This window comes from Peromyscus maniculatus, chromosome 19, assembly GCF_049852395.1.
Source record: "Peromyscus maniculatus bairdii isolate BWxNUB_F1_BW_parent chromosome 19, HU_Pman_BW_mat_3.1, whole genome shotgun sequence".
NCBI classification, from domain to species: Eukaryota; Metazoa; Chordata; class Mammalia; order Rodentia; family Cricetidae; genus Peromyscus; species Peromyscus maniculatus.
Window position 1 is genome coordinate 55,718,515 of NC_134870.1, and position 15,673 is coordinate 55,734,187.

At 45.9% G+C, this 15,673-nt stretch overlaps 1 protein-coding gene across 1 annotated transcript in view; it reads right to left on the bottom strand.

Moving 5' to 3' along the window:
- The window catches only part of Atp8b1 (ATPase phospholipid transporting 8B1), a 130,310-nt gene that overhangs the window by 60,445 nt on the left and 54,192 nt on the right, over positions 1-15,673 (bottom strand). Inside the window, exon 2 of the mRNA XM_006985186.4 lies at positions 9,805-10,007. Within this exon, the coding sequence (XP_006985248.1) occupies positions 9,805-9,985 (181 nt within the window). The 5' untranslated portion in view covers positions 9,986-10,007. The remainder of the gene's footprint in view (positions 1-9,804; positions 10,008-15,673) is intronic.

The window sequence follows — 15,673 nt, forward strand, 5'->3', positions numbered from 1 at the left end:
ACAAGGCAGTCACGTGTTTGGGTTTACAACCAATGAGAAGGCAGAACAGAAAGACTATATTAAAGACAAACACACAGGAAGTAGCTCTTTTTCGGAGAGGTAGGAGCACCGCAGGCAAGGTAAGGTTTTAGCTCTGAGCTCTGACCTCTTGGCTTTCTCTTTTACATTGGTTCTGTTTCTTATTTAATAAGATGGTTGGTTACATCTACAGGGAGATGGGTCTAGCTGGGCTTGTGTCTGTCATGTTGGTTTACCCATGATCAGAGAAAGAAAGTCAAGTAGATAGTATGAAATTCATACACGTGAATATGTAAAGAATAAAAAAAAAATACATCTAATTTGGTGGAGTTTCCTCAGATCTCCAGGTTTCCATGGGCCAGCTTTATCTGTATTTGTGATCCAAGTAAAAATTAATTAAGGTCCCCTACACTCCTGCAACTTTAGTTACCAATCCCTCATGCAGGTGTTCCTGTCAGCAGCTGTCCAGCTGTGCCTGTTTCATGAACATTACATCCATTCTAAATTTCTGCCAAGAGCAGAGATATATCTTCTCTGTGAGCTAATGTTCTTGACTAGTAAGCTTTCCACCTTAAATACTGCTCATCAATTGACTACTAAATATTCCACCTTAAATATCGTCCACCCAGTAATTAAACATTTCGCCATAAATACTGTCTGCTAAATGGTTATTTTGGACTAGAACAGCATTCTGAACAAAGTTACAAGTCAGAAGAAAGTTTTAGTGAAATACAGTTTATGGCTATTATTTTTTCAGACAGGTCTCATTATTGATGCCTGGCTGGTCTGGAATTCACTATATAGACTCTGCTGGCTGTGAAGTTACAGAGATCAAGGGCTGAGATAAAGGTGTGAGCCACCACCATGCCTGGCCTATAACTTTATACTTCTGAAAATAGAAGACCAAACCAACCAGACAGAGTGGCTGGCTGCAACGTGATGAATGAGGCTGCCAGCTGTGGGTAAGACCAAACCACACCAAGTGCCAGGAGATGGGGTTAGTGGGGAGGCCATGTGCGGTCCAGTACTTCTCTATGATAAGAGGAGCGGCAGGGAGAGGAAGGGGTGTGACCACAGAGAGGCAGCCACAGAAGGGAGCCTCTGCTTATCTTGCCCTATTATTTTCAGCCTGAGAAGCTCCCAAGGCCTTCAAGGGTGGCATGTACACTAGCCAAACATGGCTGCCTCATTCCCCATCACTCAGGCTCCAAGGATTCCATTCAGTGCCTGGAACCCTAGCTCCTCTTAGTCCTTCATTCTTTAAGAATCACTGCTGCCTCATTCTGGAGCATTCTAGAGCCAGTCACCTGCCACAGTCTGGAGCATGCTGGAGCCAGTCACCTGCCTCATTCTGGAGCATGCTGGATTAAGTCACCTGCCTCATTCTGGAGCATGCTGGATTAAGTCACCTGCCTCATTCTGGAGCATGCAGGGAGCCAGTCACCTGCCTCATTCTGGAGCATGCTGGAGTCAGTCACCTGCCTCATGCTGGAGCATGCTGGAGCCAGTCACCTGCCTCATTCTGGAGCATGCTGAAGCCAGTCACCTGCCTCATTCTGGAGCATGCTGGAGCCAGTCACCTGCCTCATTCTGGAGCATGCTGGAGCCAGTCACCTGCCTCATTCTGGAGCATGCTGGAGCCAGTCACCTGCCTCATTCTGGAGCATGCTGGATTAAGTCACCTGCCTCATTCTGGAGCATGCTGGATTAAGTCACCTGCCTCATTCTGGAGCATGCTGGATTAAGTCACCTGCCTCATTCTGGAGCATGCTGGATTAAGTCACCTGCCTCATTCTGGAGCATGCAGGGAGCCAGTCACCTGCCTCATTCTGGAGCATGCTGGAGTCAGTCACCTGCCTCATGCTGGAGCATGCTGGAGCCAGTCACCTGCCTCATTCTGGAGCATGCTGAAGCCAGTCACCTGCCTCATTCTGGAGCATGCTGGAGCCAGTCACCTGCCTCATTCTGGAGCATGCTGGAGCCAGTCACCTGCCTCATTCTGGAGCATGCTGGAGCCAGTCACCTGCCTCATTCTGGAGCATGCTGGAGCCAGTCACCTGCCTCATTCTGGAGCATGCTAGAGCCAGTCACCTGCCTCATTCAGGTGAGCTCATCTCCAGGAAGCCTTTGGTACACAGAGATTTCTCTGGTAGAGCTCAGTTTGACCCCTATGCTGATCCATACTGATGCACTCACAAACTACCTTTTTCACATGCCAGTATAGGGCAGAGGTCTAGAACTAGGTCAGACTAGAAAGATGGGACCCCAGGCCATAACAACACAACCCTGATTGGCTAGCAGATATCTACTATCTCCAACCAGTCATCTCAGGTTTTGAATTTTCCCAGGATAGGTGCTGAAAAGGAGAGGAAGCGAGTGTGTATTTTTCCTGTGGCACCACAGGCTGGATTTCAGTTCCTCCATGTACCATTATCAGGACTTCCCTTCCTACCACACTCCCTGCATGTGATCTCCATGTGAGCACTCTTCTCCCCTGACCAACTCCTCATCTTTCAGATGACATGTGGGTATCATGAGGAAGCAAGTCCACAGGATCCACCAGGGACAGATTCCCTGCTACAGGTCAATCCACTACATAAATGACACTTTGAGTCTCCCTAAGGACTTTAGTGTTATGCCTGTTATTGTGTGTGTGTGTGTGTGTGTGTGTGTGTGTGTGTGTGTGTTGGTGGCCTTTTCATGGAAGTCTATGTGAAAGCAAAAGCCTCAGAATGGCAGAGGCAGAGAGGACCCCAAATAACATTTCCTATATGAGGAAGTGATCTCTAGGAAAGCTGGAATTTATCCAGCCATCTATCCATCCCTTGTTCATGGATTTGGGCGTGTGTGGGGAGGGAGGGTGTTATTCATAAGTGGCCCTGTAGCTTTAGTCTGGGAAACCAGGAGAAGTCAAACACCCTGAAGGAAAGAGGAAGGGTCAAGATGAAGATCTGATAATAGAAAACTGGGCAGGAGCTGAGGGTGAGGGGAAGGTAGTTTGGATTTAAAGAGAGGTAAAGAAAGGTGACAGTGACTTCCAGGAGGTGACGATGACTGATATTTATTGGGCACTTACGCCTAAAACGTAAGTCCTTCACATTTATTTCTGATTTAATTTTCACAATCACCATAGAGAACTGGTCCTGACATGTAACCTACTTTACAGATAAGGGCCCTAAAGCACACGGAGACCAAGTCCTTTCCTTGAGGCCAGACAGTTAGAAAAGAGTGAAGTCACCTAGGGCTACACAGCTGGAGTCTGGGGTCTTCCCTCTCAACCACACGCTTGGCCTTCTCGGGGACACACACTGGGGCCTATTACATATTACATAAGCATCTTTTATTTGTGTTTTAAAAATCACTTTATCTATTTGTGTGTGTGTGTGTGTGTGTGTGTGTGTGTGTGTGTGTGTGTGTGTACACGTGTGTGTGTATTCATGTGCCACAGCATGTCAGAGGACAAGTGAGGGGGTCCATTTTTACTCTTGTCACAAGTGGGTTTTGGCAAATACCTTAACCTGCTGAACTGACCCTTATGATGTGGGTGGAGAGGTTTAGTTTGTCACAGGCGTTTACAGTCCTGAACGGCAACATGCAGAGAATGGAAAGGGGGAGGGGCAGAAGGAGGAAGATGAGGGTTTTCTGAGGGGCGGGTGGTGTTAGAAAGCTCTGCAGGTGGGAAGATGATGCTTGGGACCAAGCTCAGTGGGCCTGGTGACCTTTAAGAAAGCATTATCTGTAGCGGCAGGGAGCCCACAGAGGGGAAGAACCCAGTGGGATGGGAGGGGGTGAGAGCTGACAGTGTATAACCACTGTCAGCTTGGCCTTGAGAACTGGAGCCCGGGGCATCCCATGCAGAAGGTGGAGTTTAGGTCGGCATGCGGCCTGGGGCACAGATGCTGTGTGGCTGGGGCAGCCCTCAGCTGGAAGGCAAGCCAGCATTTACTAATTAAGTCAGCTATAAAGGAGGCAGGAGGCGGTGTTCACACCCTATTCCTAGACTCAGAAAGCCTAAATTTGCATCAACCCAGAAATTCTCTCCAGAGCATCTTCTTTCCCAAGTGCCTCTCTCTGAGGCACTTCCAGAAGGGAAAGAATTATTACACAAGGAGTCCGTCTGGGGACATCACGACCACTAAGCTGGTCAGCTAAAACCCAGCATCCCACAGCCAAGGAATGGTAGAAATCTCTGGCTCCACAAAGTTAAGTTGTTTTCCGCTTTTGCTAACGAAAAAGCCGAAACCTCGGAGGGAATAAGAGTTCCCATCTTTCCAGTATCAGAGGCAACCAAGGCCTGGGGTCCTGACTCTCTGTCCCCCAGAATCTGGTGTCCTCATGCGTTCACCAGCAAGCATCCACCGGCTGCTGTCTACGCTTGCCCAAGGTGAGCAAGAGTGAACCTCAGTGAGCTTATCTCCCCTCCTGGCACGTTCTAGCAGCCGTTAGCACTTGTCCCCCATTTCTGCAGCGCCCAAGAATGGCTCTTCAAAGAAAAGGAGCTTTCAATGGGTCTCTTAAAACCCTTGTTTAACATGAGTTTAACACGAAGGCTTGGGCCAGCTGCGGCATTCTCCTGATTCCAAACAAGAAAGCAGACTGTGTGCCCATGATGTCATTAAAGAAATAACCTTGGCTCCTGCACACTGAGGGGCTGGTCCACTGGAGTCGGGCTGTGGTGCCACCCGGCTCCCTGGAGGGTCAAGTTTACTCATGTGTCCTTCAGAACTGAATTGTTTGTGGTAAATAACCCATGATGTACAATGTCAAGGAAGACGGATGGGAGATTAAAAACAAAACCACAACAGAAAAGGAAGGTCAGAGTTACATTAATGTGACTGAGAAAATGCCCTAGAATTAAAAAGGGGGGGGGGAGCAGAGACGAGGAAGGGAAGAGGGGGAGCTGGCCAGTTGTAGGGATGCAGGGCAGCCATGAGATGGCCACCAAGAGGCCTGGCATCTACTGAATGTCCCTTTGTGCTTACAAAGGGCAGACAGGTTTTACAGTTCACAGGTAAAGTCATTTGAAAGAAGTTTTGAAAAATGAGAACCAATAAAATCCCCCTAGGAATATAAACCAGACTATGAAAAACCAAGAACCAAAGAGATGGCTCGGTAAGGTAAAGGCAACTGAGCAAGTCTGGCCATCTGAGTTCGAACCCCTGGACCCATGTGGGAGAATGAGAGAACTGACTACCACAAGTTATTCTCTGACCTCCACACGTATGCTGTGGCATGAATATACATCATATCACATCATATCACACACACACACACACACACACACACTACACACACACACACACACACACACATACACACCACACATACACACACACACCACATGCACACAAATATACATACCCCACGTACACACACCATACCAATACACACACTCAACACACACACACACACACACACACACACACACACACACACACACACACACCATGTGGACACACATATACACATACCCACATGCACACATACCACACCAATACACACACATACCACACACCACACACACATATACTACACACACATACACACATACCACACACATACGCACGTGCACACATACGCTGAATGTTAAAACAATTTTTATTTTTAGAAGACCAAGCTCCATCAATGCCCATAGAATAAGGAAAGGAATCTGTGAAAAAGATTATCCGTCATCAAATGATCAGGAAAGGGCTCTAACCACCTCAGAGAACAGGCTGAGTTGGAAAAAACCAGAGGAGACGTTTGTAGCCCTGATGTGCTTTCCCAACATTTCTGTGGGCATCCAACCCTTCCCTGGACCATTTATCTGACTGTGTGGCCCCAGGCACAAACTGCAAGCCTTTGCCCTTCACCCTACAGATACCAAACTCCTGCCAACTCCCAAGATATCTATCTACACACCACAGACTCCGAGACTAGGATACCAGGCTAGGCAGTAGGGGAAGGAATGAGGAAGAAGCATGTTTTTATTCACACGGGGCAATCAGCTAGAACTCCCTATGAACTTGTCCGGCTACTTCAGCTTTGTCCCCATTCCACCAGTTCCAGTTTGGACCTGTTGAAACAAGAGGCCACCTTCCTGTTTGGGTCAATGTGATTTCATCTTAATTTCAGTCGGGATTCTGAGTTTCAGACTTTCTACTTGGGGCAGCAAGCCCATTGTGCTTGGGTGTAAAATGACGGGGAGATCCCACAGATCCAACCCGTTTAAGTGATGTGAACGCGCGAGAGCTGGTAACCCACAGGAGCAGATGGCCTCCCTGGGTCTCAGAGGCTGTGGTAGGAGAGGCCTCTTTCAATCCCTTTGTACACACAGACATGGACACACACACACACACACACACACACACTCATGCACACACGCGCGCGCGCACACACACACACTCCCCCCGAGACTGTACTCCACCACAGTTGGTGAGTAGGGGATGGAGAGTGACCCAGTCTCACTAGAATTAGGAAGAAATACCAATATAGAAGTGGGGGATCACAGACTCACCCCTTTATTTTCTTTGATTGGGACACAGGATCTTGGTATGTAGGCCAGGCTGGCCTGGGACTGACTGGCTTTGGATTTGTGATTCTCCTACCTCAGCCTCTTGAGTTCCGGGATTACAGATATGTGCGGCTACCCTGGCATTTGTTACTTTCTACATGTGAGAACTACTGGGGGTGGAGGGGGGCTTAAATAGGTACAGACCACAAAAAAGCAGAGTAGGGGCCAGAGGAGAAAACAAGGGCTTGTGGGAAACCTGGAGGATGAAATGGGCAGGACTTCAGGGGAAGCAGAGGTTCTTGGGCTGAGCTGGGGGACCATCTGGAAGGCTGGAAGTCACAGTGAGGCACACTCAGCCATGAAAAACTGTTCCTCCTGCTAGCATCTGGGCAGCCAGAGAGGAAAAAAAAATTAATCTGAATCCCGGAGAAGTCTGGGTTCCAAAGACCCAGTTTTTTTCAGGAGCAGACAAGCCACAAAAGAAGATCACATTTGCTTTTTAAGGATGGGGCAAGCAGCAGGAACCAATAAAGCCACAGGACAAAGTATAAGGATGAAAGTAAGCCACATTCTGCAGCCCCAAGTGACCACTGTCCACAGCCACTTTACAGACAGAGTAGAGCAGTTGCCATAAGGACTGTGTGGCCTGCCAAGCCTGAAATGTTTCCTGTCTGTCCTTCCATGTGAAAAGCTCCCCATGTGTCTGAAGCTGGCCTGATTCAGGCAAGGGGCATACTGCAGACTGGCCCCTCCTGGCAAGTAGAGACCCATTAAAAAATTCCTTATGATACCAACACACATTGCTTACAGGACATGGAGAAGTCAGGTTGGGACTGAACAGGAAGCTTCCTCCCTGCTGGCTAGCTCTCTTAATACTAGAAGGTGCTCTGAAGGCTGCTGGGTAGGGAAAGCCATCCATAGTCTTACTCAGCTGTGAACTCTGAACTGCAGTAATGGCCAGCGTGGCAAGATGGGACCAAGAGCGTAATAGTGGTGTGAATGTTGTGCTGGTAACCAACCACTTTCTGCTCGAAATTAAGGCCCAACTCCACAGACGGAAATGTGTGTCTAGAACTGCAAATTGAACCAAGAACCAATGGTTAAAGAGTTTACAGTCTACAGGGGTGAACTTATTATTATTATTATTATTATTATTATTATTATTATTTTCCCAAATGGACACAGTGATGAAACTGTTTTCTAAATCTGTATCTCTTTACCCATTGTTTAGTGCAGCTCCCTCAGCTCATTAGAGACGTTTCATGCAATGGATGGCAGTTAGTGCGGAAATTTACAACTGGTCCAAACGCAGTTGTAGTGGGCAGCTGTTCCAGCTCTGACCTTGAAGCACTGCCCCTAGTGAAGTAGCAGGTAACTGCCACACCTGCCCATGACCTGCCCCTGGGGCGTGGCCGAGACTGGAGCCCTCAAGACCTGAGATGCATACATGCCAGCTCTCTTGGCTCCTCGTGATCCTGGATGCTGGATTGCAGACCAAGTCAGAGTTCTCCAGAGAGCCATGCTGGACTGCACCCTGAAATAAACCTCTTTTGACTACCAGATAAACTACATGAAATTGCCTCATTAATTGCTGTTAAATGCAGTGAAGAGTGCTCATCCACAAATGTGACATCCATATCACATTCCTCCCCAAAGCTCAGGGATCACCAAGGAAGAGATGGTAGAAAGATTGGAAAAGCCAGAGGTTGGAGAGGACCAGAGCAGAAAGAATCTTCTAGATTTGACAGGACCAAGGTGCTCATTAACTCCCAGCAGCTGTGGCTGCTGGCGCAGGGTCAATCCAGTCCAAATTCAAGCAAGGAATGGGAGTGGATTTAGAAGCTCCTGCCCTTAACTGAGGAGCTACAAACAACTGATGACTTCTGGGGGATAGAGAGTCAGTTTTCTTTAAGTGTGATTCCTGGTAGATCGACCAACCATGCATGTGCCAGTGGATGGTATGTGGATATCACAAGTTGGAGTCACAGGGTTATTAAATTGAAGAAAAAGAAGATACAAAACTGAGGGGGTAGAACTGGGAGGAACTAAAAGAAGGAACTGGGGGTAAATATAATTAAAATGCATTGTATAAAATTCTCAAAGAATTAATAAAAACAAACAAGCAAACACAATCAACGTAAATTCTTTCTGGAGGGCCAAAGTAACTGAAGAGAAGGTATAGGGACTTCAAGGTCCCTTAAAAGTGACAGGAAGCAATAGAAAGAATAAGTTGATGAGGACTATAAGAGGCTCAGAGTTGTGTCCTGATCCCCCAAAATGTACAGTTGATGACATATTCCAACACCACTCCTCCAAAAGGTCCTTGACTCTGAGAGCTCTTTGGGAAGCTGCCCTCACTGTGTGATCCCCTTGACCTCTGATGCGCAGAGGAAAAACAAAAAAGCGTTTCAAAGAGTGGTACCCACAGGCTGAAGAATCACCAAAGCACAATTATTCCAGCACAGTGTAAAAACAGCACGTGGATAATTGCTCCTGTGGATCTATTTGTGGGCCATGAGCCAACACACATTGACACATTAGTGTATGGTGTGTGATCCACGAGTGTGCGTGGGCAGGTGTGCAGAGGCCAGGGGAAGACGTCAGGTGTCTTACTCTATCACTCTCTGCCTTATTTCCTTGAGACAAGGTCTCTTACTGAACCTGGAGCGAGGCTGGCAGCCAGCAAGCCCCCTGCTCCTCTGTCCGACATTGAACTAGGGTGACAGGCATGTGAGTGGCCATACCCTGCTTTTTATGAGGGTGCTGTGGATTTGAACTCAAGTCCTCAGGTTTATGCAGCAAAGTGCTTTTACCCACTGAGCCATCTCCCCAGCCTCAGGTATAAATTCTTAATGGACCCACATCGGTTCCTACACACATGTGTATCACGTATCCATCCACTGGTTATTACTGACTTTATGCTGTCAAGGCATATCTTTTAAATAAAGGCAAATCTTTTAAATAAAAAAATGTATTTATTATTATGATCGGCATGTATACTTTTTAGATTCCTGAATGTAGTAGCAAGCCGATTCTTCCTACACACAATTCCACTTTAAAATATGTGCACTAGCCAAACCTTCTAATTTCGAGACAGAACTTGTCAGATATGTTCTCCTAGCCTTACCACATAGGGAATGATGGGTCTTGCTCAGTCCCATCCTAGGAGGGCATCAAAGAAGAAAGATATCCTCCTGGACCACACAAAATGGACCAGTCAACTTTGGTACATTTCCCATGACACATAAAGCATCCACACAGATATAGCATCAGCAGGCCCTTCACCCAGTCACCTTTCCGGAATGTCTCCCGCTTGTCCTCTGCTTCTCTGTTCATACGGTTTTGTTCCGGTTCAAGTGCAGGCCCCTGATCATCGAGTTCATCTTCAGTTTCATCATCACTGTAGGGAACCACTTCATCGTTGGGCTGGGAGTCCTCATCAAACGTTGTTTCGGAGTCTCTTTCTGAGGTCATTCTGATGGCAGATTGGAACTACCTGAAGAGAAAGGGAAGAGGCAAGAGTGAATGGTGACTTTCCTAGTTGGGCTGTATCTTGCTACATCCTGTCCTAAGACCCATTTTCCAGAACACCTCCTCACCGACATGCCAATTATCCACAAAAAATGATCTGAAAGTTTAACTTGATATGCAATGAGAACAAACACATTATCAGTAAAGTGCTGGACAAGGACTAAGACACAAAGGAGGCGAAGGACATGACTCAGTTTATAAAAGCAAGAGCAAGGGGACCTAAGGAGGACATCCACTGTCACTTCTGGTCCCCTCGCACGTACATGTACCTGCACCTACACATGTACCCACATATCATACATACAAAGAAAAAATGTAACCGTAAGACTCAATCTCTCTTAATCCTTCTTTATATCTGGAAGGCCACACAAACCTTAAAGTAATATTTCAAATTGTTCACCTCTACTCAGTGTAATAAATTTAGGGGGGTCATAATGTTAAAATAAAAATGAAATAGGCTAATCAGTAATGAAGAATGATTCATGTAGCAAGAATAAGTGCTCTCTGATTTAAAAAAAAAGGCTTTATAGTACCAAGAATCACACATTTATTTGCATTATATTAATATGTATTCATGGAATTTTATGTCTTACTTTAGATTGTTGGAAGAGCTGGAACACCACTGCCTCAAGAGGACTATTTCCTGAATGCTGCTACTTTAAGCCTTTAATCAGTGGCACACTTTAAATATAACCTCGGACCAAGTTTTCAGGGAACAAACACTTCTTCAATCTCCTACCCATCTACCACCACCCACTTTCTCTACCTAGAATCTGTTTGTGGGTATATCATTGCATAAAGTGACTACACCAGGAACAAGGACACCCTGGGCTTTATTTACATTGGGAAAATATTGACACAAATTCCTCAGGTTACTTGAAGACAGTCATACAACCTGACATTTACCTATGTATTACTCTGTCACGTACTTAGCATTGTGAGCAGAAGCAGCCCACATTCACTTAGCATTAACTATACACCAGACCCTGGACTACGGGTTCTGGAAACACTGCTCCTTTGAAAGTTTCATAGCACCTTGATGAAAGTGTTTTGCTAGTTCTCTGTGGAGAAGAAACCAAAATCCTGAACGTTAAAAACCTTGGGTCTAAAACAATTGCTTTCCAAGAACTATCTCTTAGACTCTACCTCTGTGGTATAGCTTATTATGTACTTTTTTTTTCTGTTTTTCTGAGACAGGGTTTCTCTGTGTGCCCCTAGCTGTCCTGGAACTCACTCTGTAGACCAGGCTGGCCTTGAACTCGGAGAGATCTGCCTGCCTTTGTCTCCCAACCGCTGGGATTAAAGGCATGGCCACCACCAGCCAGCTGCTTATTATGTACTTTAATTGGGTACAAATTGTTTGCAGAGGAACGCTTTATATGAGTGCATGTTTTACACAGAGCCCAGCATCTTAGATACCTAGACTAGTATTTACACCAACAGGTTTAAAAAATTTCAAATTTTACCTGGAGATTTTTGTCTAGTGTGCCTTAAAACAATAAAAATTGGAAGCAAGCCTGTGTCTGTCTAAAGAGTGTCAATTATACAAATAAATCAGGGTCCTTCTTCTGTGGAATAGTGTACATCAATATAGACCGTGACAAGCAGAAAAAGCTTTGAGTGATGTCACAATGCACTGTGGGGGAAAGGTGAGCTATAAGTCCATAGATGCAGAATAGTTATTCACACAAATGTCAACACCTGGCATGCACCATTGTAAGTATGAAGGTTGGGGCTGGAGAGAAGGCTCAGTGGTTAAGAGCCCTGGCTTCCCTTCCAGAGGATCCAAGTTCGGTTCCTAGAACCTACATCGGGTAACTCACAGCTGTCTGTTACTCCAGCCCCAGGGAATCAGATGCCCTCTTCTGCCCTCCAAGGGCACCCTCAAGCATGTCTTCATATACACATAGATAGCTAAAAATAAATCTGTAAGTGGATGATGCCTGCCAAGTGCTCAAGTTGGCAGAACACTTGTAGCAACAACTTCATAAACATTAGCTGGTACTGCTGTTAGTGATTATTTTCATCAGTAGATAAGTGTTATTGACAACAGCAAATAGAAGGGCCCATCTAGACTTCAAGCTCTTCCTGGCCTCAAATTATCTCTAAAATGTATCCCTCTCTCATTGGGAAGTAAAACTTGGAGACTACCATTTCCCTTAAAAATGGAGTCTGCTTGGTATGGTCAAGCACGGGCATGACCCTTTCCTCTCTGGGTCCACTCAGCATGATTTCTTCCTTCTTTGGTACACATGTCAATGGCCAGCGGACACACCAGCTCTTGGTTTGGGTTGGTTTTGATGTTTATTGTGGGGTTCGTGTTTCTTCTTTTTAGATTTCTGTAGGTTTATCAATGCCTGGGATGTTACTTATACTTTAATTAACCCTTATTTGGTTTTACAATACAGTAGCATCTATGCTTTAGTTAGTATAGAGCATAATATGCTCTCTGTTCTGGGTGAGCTAACCACTCCTGTATCCATTACTAATCAACGTGTACATGGCAATGCTTGAAGTGGAAACATTTGTTATATCTCACCACCTAAAAATGTTTCTAGATGGTGTTTTCCCACTTTTTAGTATTTTATACACTCCCTGAAGGAGGGTTTGGTCCTGACTGACATTCAGCAGCTAAACTTCAGTCCCCTCCACGGTAAGATGGGATAACAGCATCCACTTCACAGGGCTGCTCAGTTTCTTCACCAAACACACCTTCCCTGCCTCAGTGCCTTTGATCATGTTCTTCCTGCTGCTGAAATGCTCTCCCCTTGGTCTAAGCATGAGCGGTTCTCACTCTTCAGACTGTAACACCCAAGTCCCCATCTGCTGATGACACAGAACAGGTGAGTACCTGTCCACCTCTGCTGCTACCATTACCATTTGTTTCCTGCCTGGCATTTTCACAGTTTTGAACACAGGAACCTGACTAGACCACAGTCTACAGGAACCCAGAGCCACGTATCTGGCATTCAAAGATCTGGAGACAAAGAGTGCTTTGAGAAGTTCTTGCTATCAACATCCTTGGCTATTACCCCCTGCCCCCAGTTCATACCTACTACCTGGTATCAGATTCCAACAATACTGGATGAAGGCTCAAAGTTTGAAGTTCAGTAAAGAGGAAAACAAATCAACAAAACAGCCAAGTTCACAAGCCCAGCAAGATGGAGCTCTTTCAGAGACCGGTTCCCTCAAGACCTTAGCATGCATAGTAAATACAGCAGTGTGTCTAGTAAGGTTCTGAAGACACTGCATGGAAGGACCAACCTTTCGTGCTCATCATAATATCCCAGGCCAGGTTCGCTGTGTGCTACAGAGGATGCAAATTGGCTCTGTCCTTATAGGGCTAGTAGTCTAGACAGCAGTTGGTAAATTATAGCCCAGGGGCTCGGGTTGGCACATTGCCTGTTTTCTTCAAGTCCTATTAAAACATCTTTGCTCATTCATCTAGATAGTATTGTGTATGGCTACATCAGTACTACAGGAGGCGTGCAAACTACAGTATTCACTATGGAGACGATGAGGACTCGAATCCTAAAGTATTTACTCTCTGGCCCTTTATAGAAAAAGTCTGCTGACCCTGAAACTGTAATGAAAGCAAGTAAGGTCAATAAAACAACTGGTCAACACTGAATGTCCAAAGCCAAATAGAATTCACAATGAACTGGGTAAACAGCACACACTTTGGGAATGTGAAATAAACTACCAGGTGAAGTGGTGGGAAAGGTCCCTTAATAACAAGAGTTGCCATTTTGATTTAGGGGGTATTATTTCCCTCACTATTTCACAGGTGTGTAAACCAGAAAAGATGTACAGCAGACAGCCAACAGGATGGCACACTAGCATCTCCCCTTGAAGTGAGGATGCTGTGGTTGTGAACCTTCCTACATATCCACGACCAAATAAGACTATGAGGCGGTATTTTTATTAACAAGCATTGGTGTGTGTGTGTGTGTGTGTGTGTGTGTGTGTGTGTGTGTGTGCGCGCGCGCGCGCACTTGGGCTCACATATAGAGGCCAGAGGACAACTTCAGGAGTCAGTTCTCTCCTTCTATCACGTGACTTCTAGGGATAGAACTCATCTTGTCCGCTTTGATGACAAGCACTCTTATCCAATGAGCCCATCTGGTTAGCTCTCAAGATGGCATTTCCCCCCTTAATCTGTATATTACAATTATGGACTAAAAGGAAAAACCAAGCTTGATGTGGTGACACACACCTGTCATCTCAGCATCTGTGAGGTAGAGACAGAGGCTCAAGAGTTCAAGGCCAAGGAGGTGACTTAGTTGACACAGGACTTGCCAAGCAAGTTCCAGGACTTGAGTGCAGATCCCCAGTACACATGTTAAAATCCAGCCCGATACAACAGCGAGCTCCTAGAGTCCCAGTGCTGGAGAGGCAGACACAAACAGACACCTGGGGCTCACTCGTTAAGCCAGTCTAGACAAATTAATTAGTTCTGGGTTCACCGAGAGGCTCTGTCCCGCAAAAGGAGATAGAGAGCAAAAGAACACACACGTGAACATGTGCACACAAAAGAACACACACGTGAACATGTGCACACAGAAAGAGTTCAAGGCCAATTTGGGCTGCTACACAGTGCGTGAGGCTAATCTACACCATGTGGAACTCAGTTTAAAAAGCAAACAAAAAGGCTGAAGATGTTTAGATAGAGTGCTTGCCTAACAAGCAAGACCACATACATGGGTGTGACGGCACACAACTCTAAGCACTAAGGAGGAGAGGGCAAGGGGATCAATAATTCAGGGGCAGCTTCAGCTACAGTAGTGAGGGCCAGCCTGTGCCTTATGGGACCCTGTCTCAAACACACACACACACACACACACACACACACACACACACACACACACACACACACGGGAAGAATGGAAACAGCAAATAGACACAATTTATACTTTGTTTTTTAACTCATCAATAGCTGTAGCATTCAAGGGATTTTCTGGCCACCTATCCTTGGAAACTACCCTCAGCTTAGCTGTAAGGAGCCATTAAATCATTTACAGTCTTTTGGGTAGGCTTCCCATTGCTACGTCAATACATCACTGCTTAAGATGCACACTGTATGCACCTTAAAAAAGGAAGGTTGTTTGATGTCAGCATTGTAATAAATCCTATGATATTATAAAATCAATGTTGCTGCACATTGAAAAAAGTTAATCTTCCTGACTAGTAATGCACACTGACTTAATTAAGATCAAATCTACCTAAATCCTCTTCCTGCTCCTTGGAATTCTTATTCCAGATACCAACAGGACAGGCAGAGATGTGGCAAAAAGTCACCATCTCAAGGGACTGAATGGTTAGAACAGTGGTAGAGTGTTTAAATCCTGATGCACTGGTTCCCACAGAATGAAGGATACCCAACTGGCATGACAGGATATGGCATGTCCACTTTCAAAAGGCAAGGCTCAGTGTGAGATGTCCTGGATCTCCAGTAGGCCATCTGGAAATAGCTGAGTGTCGGGGAATGGAGACAGATGCTGTGGACCACACCACAGTGAAAATATTCCTGGGCCAACTACTGATCTTCAGGTTTATGCCGTAGCCCTCCCAGCCCACCACCATGCTCCACCCCATGCCAGGATGGGGGCTAGGCTCAGTGGTACATAGCTA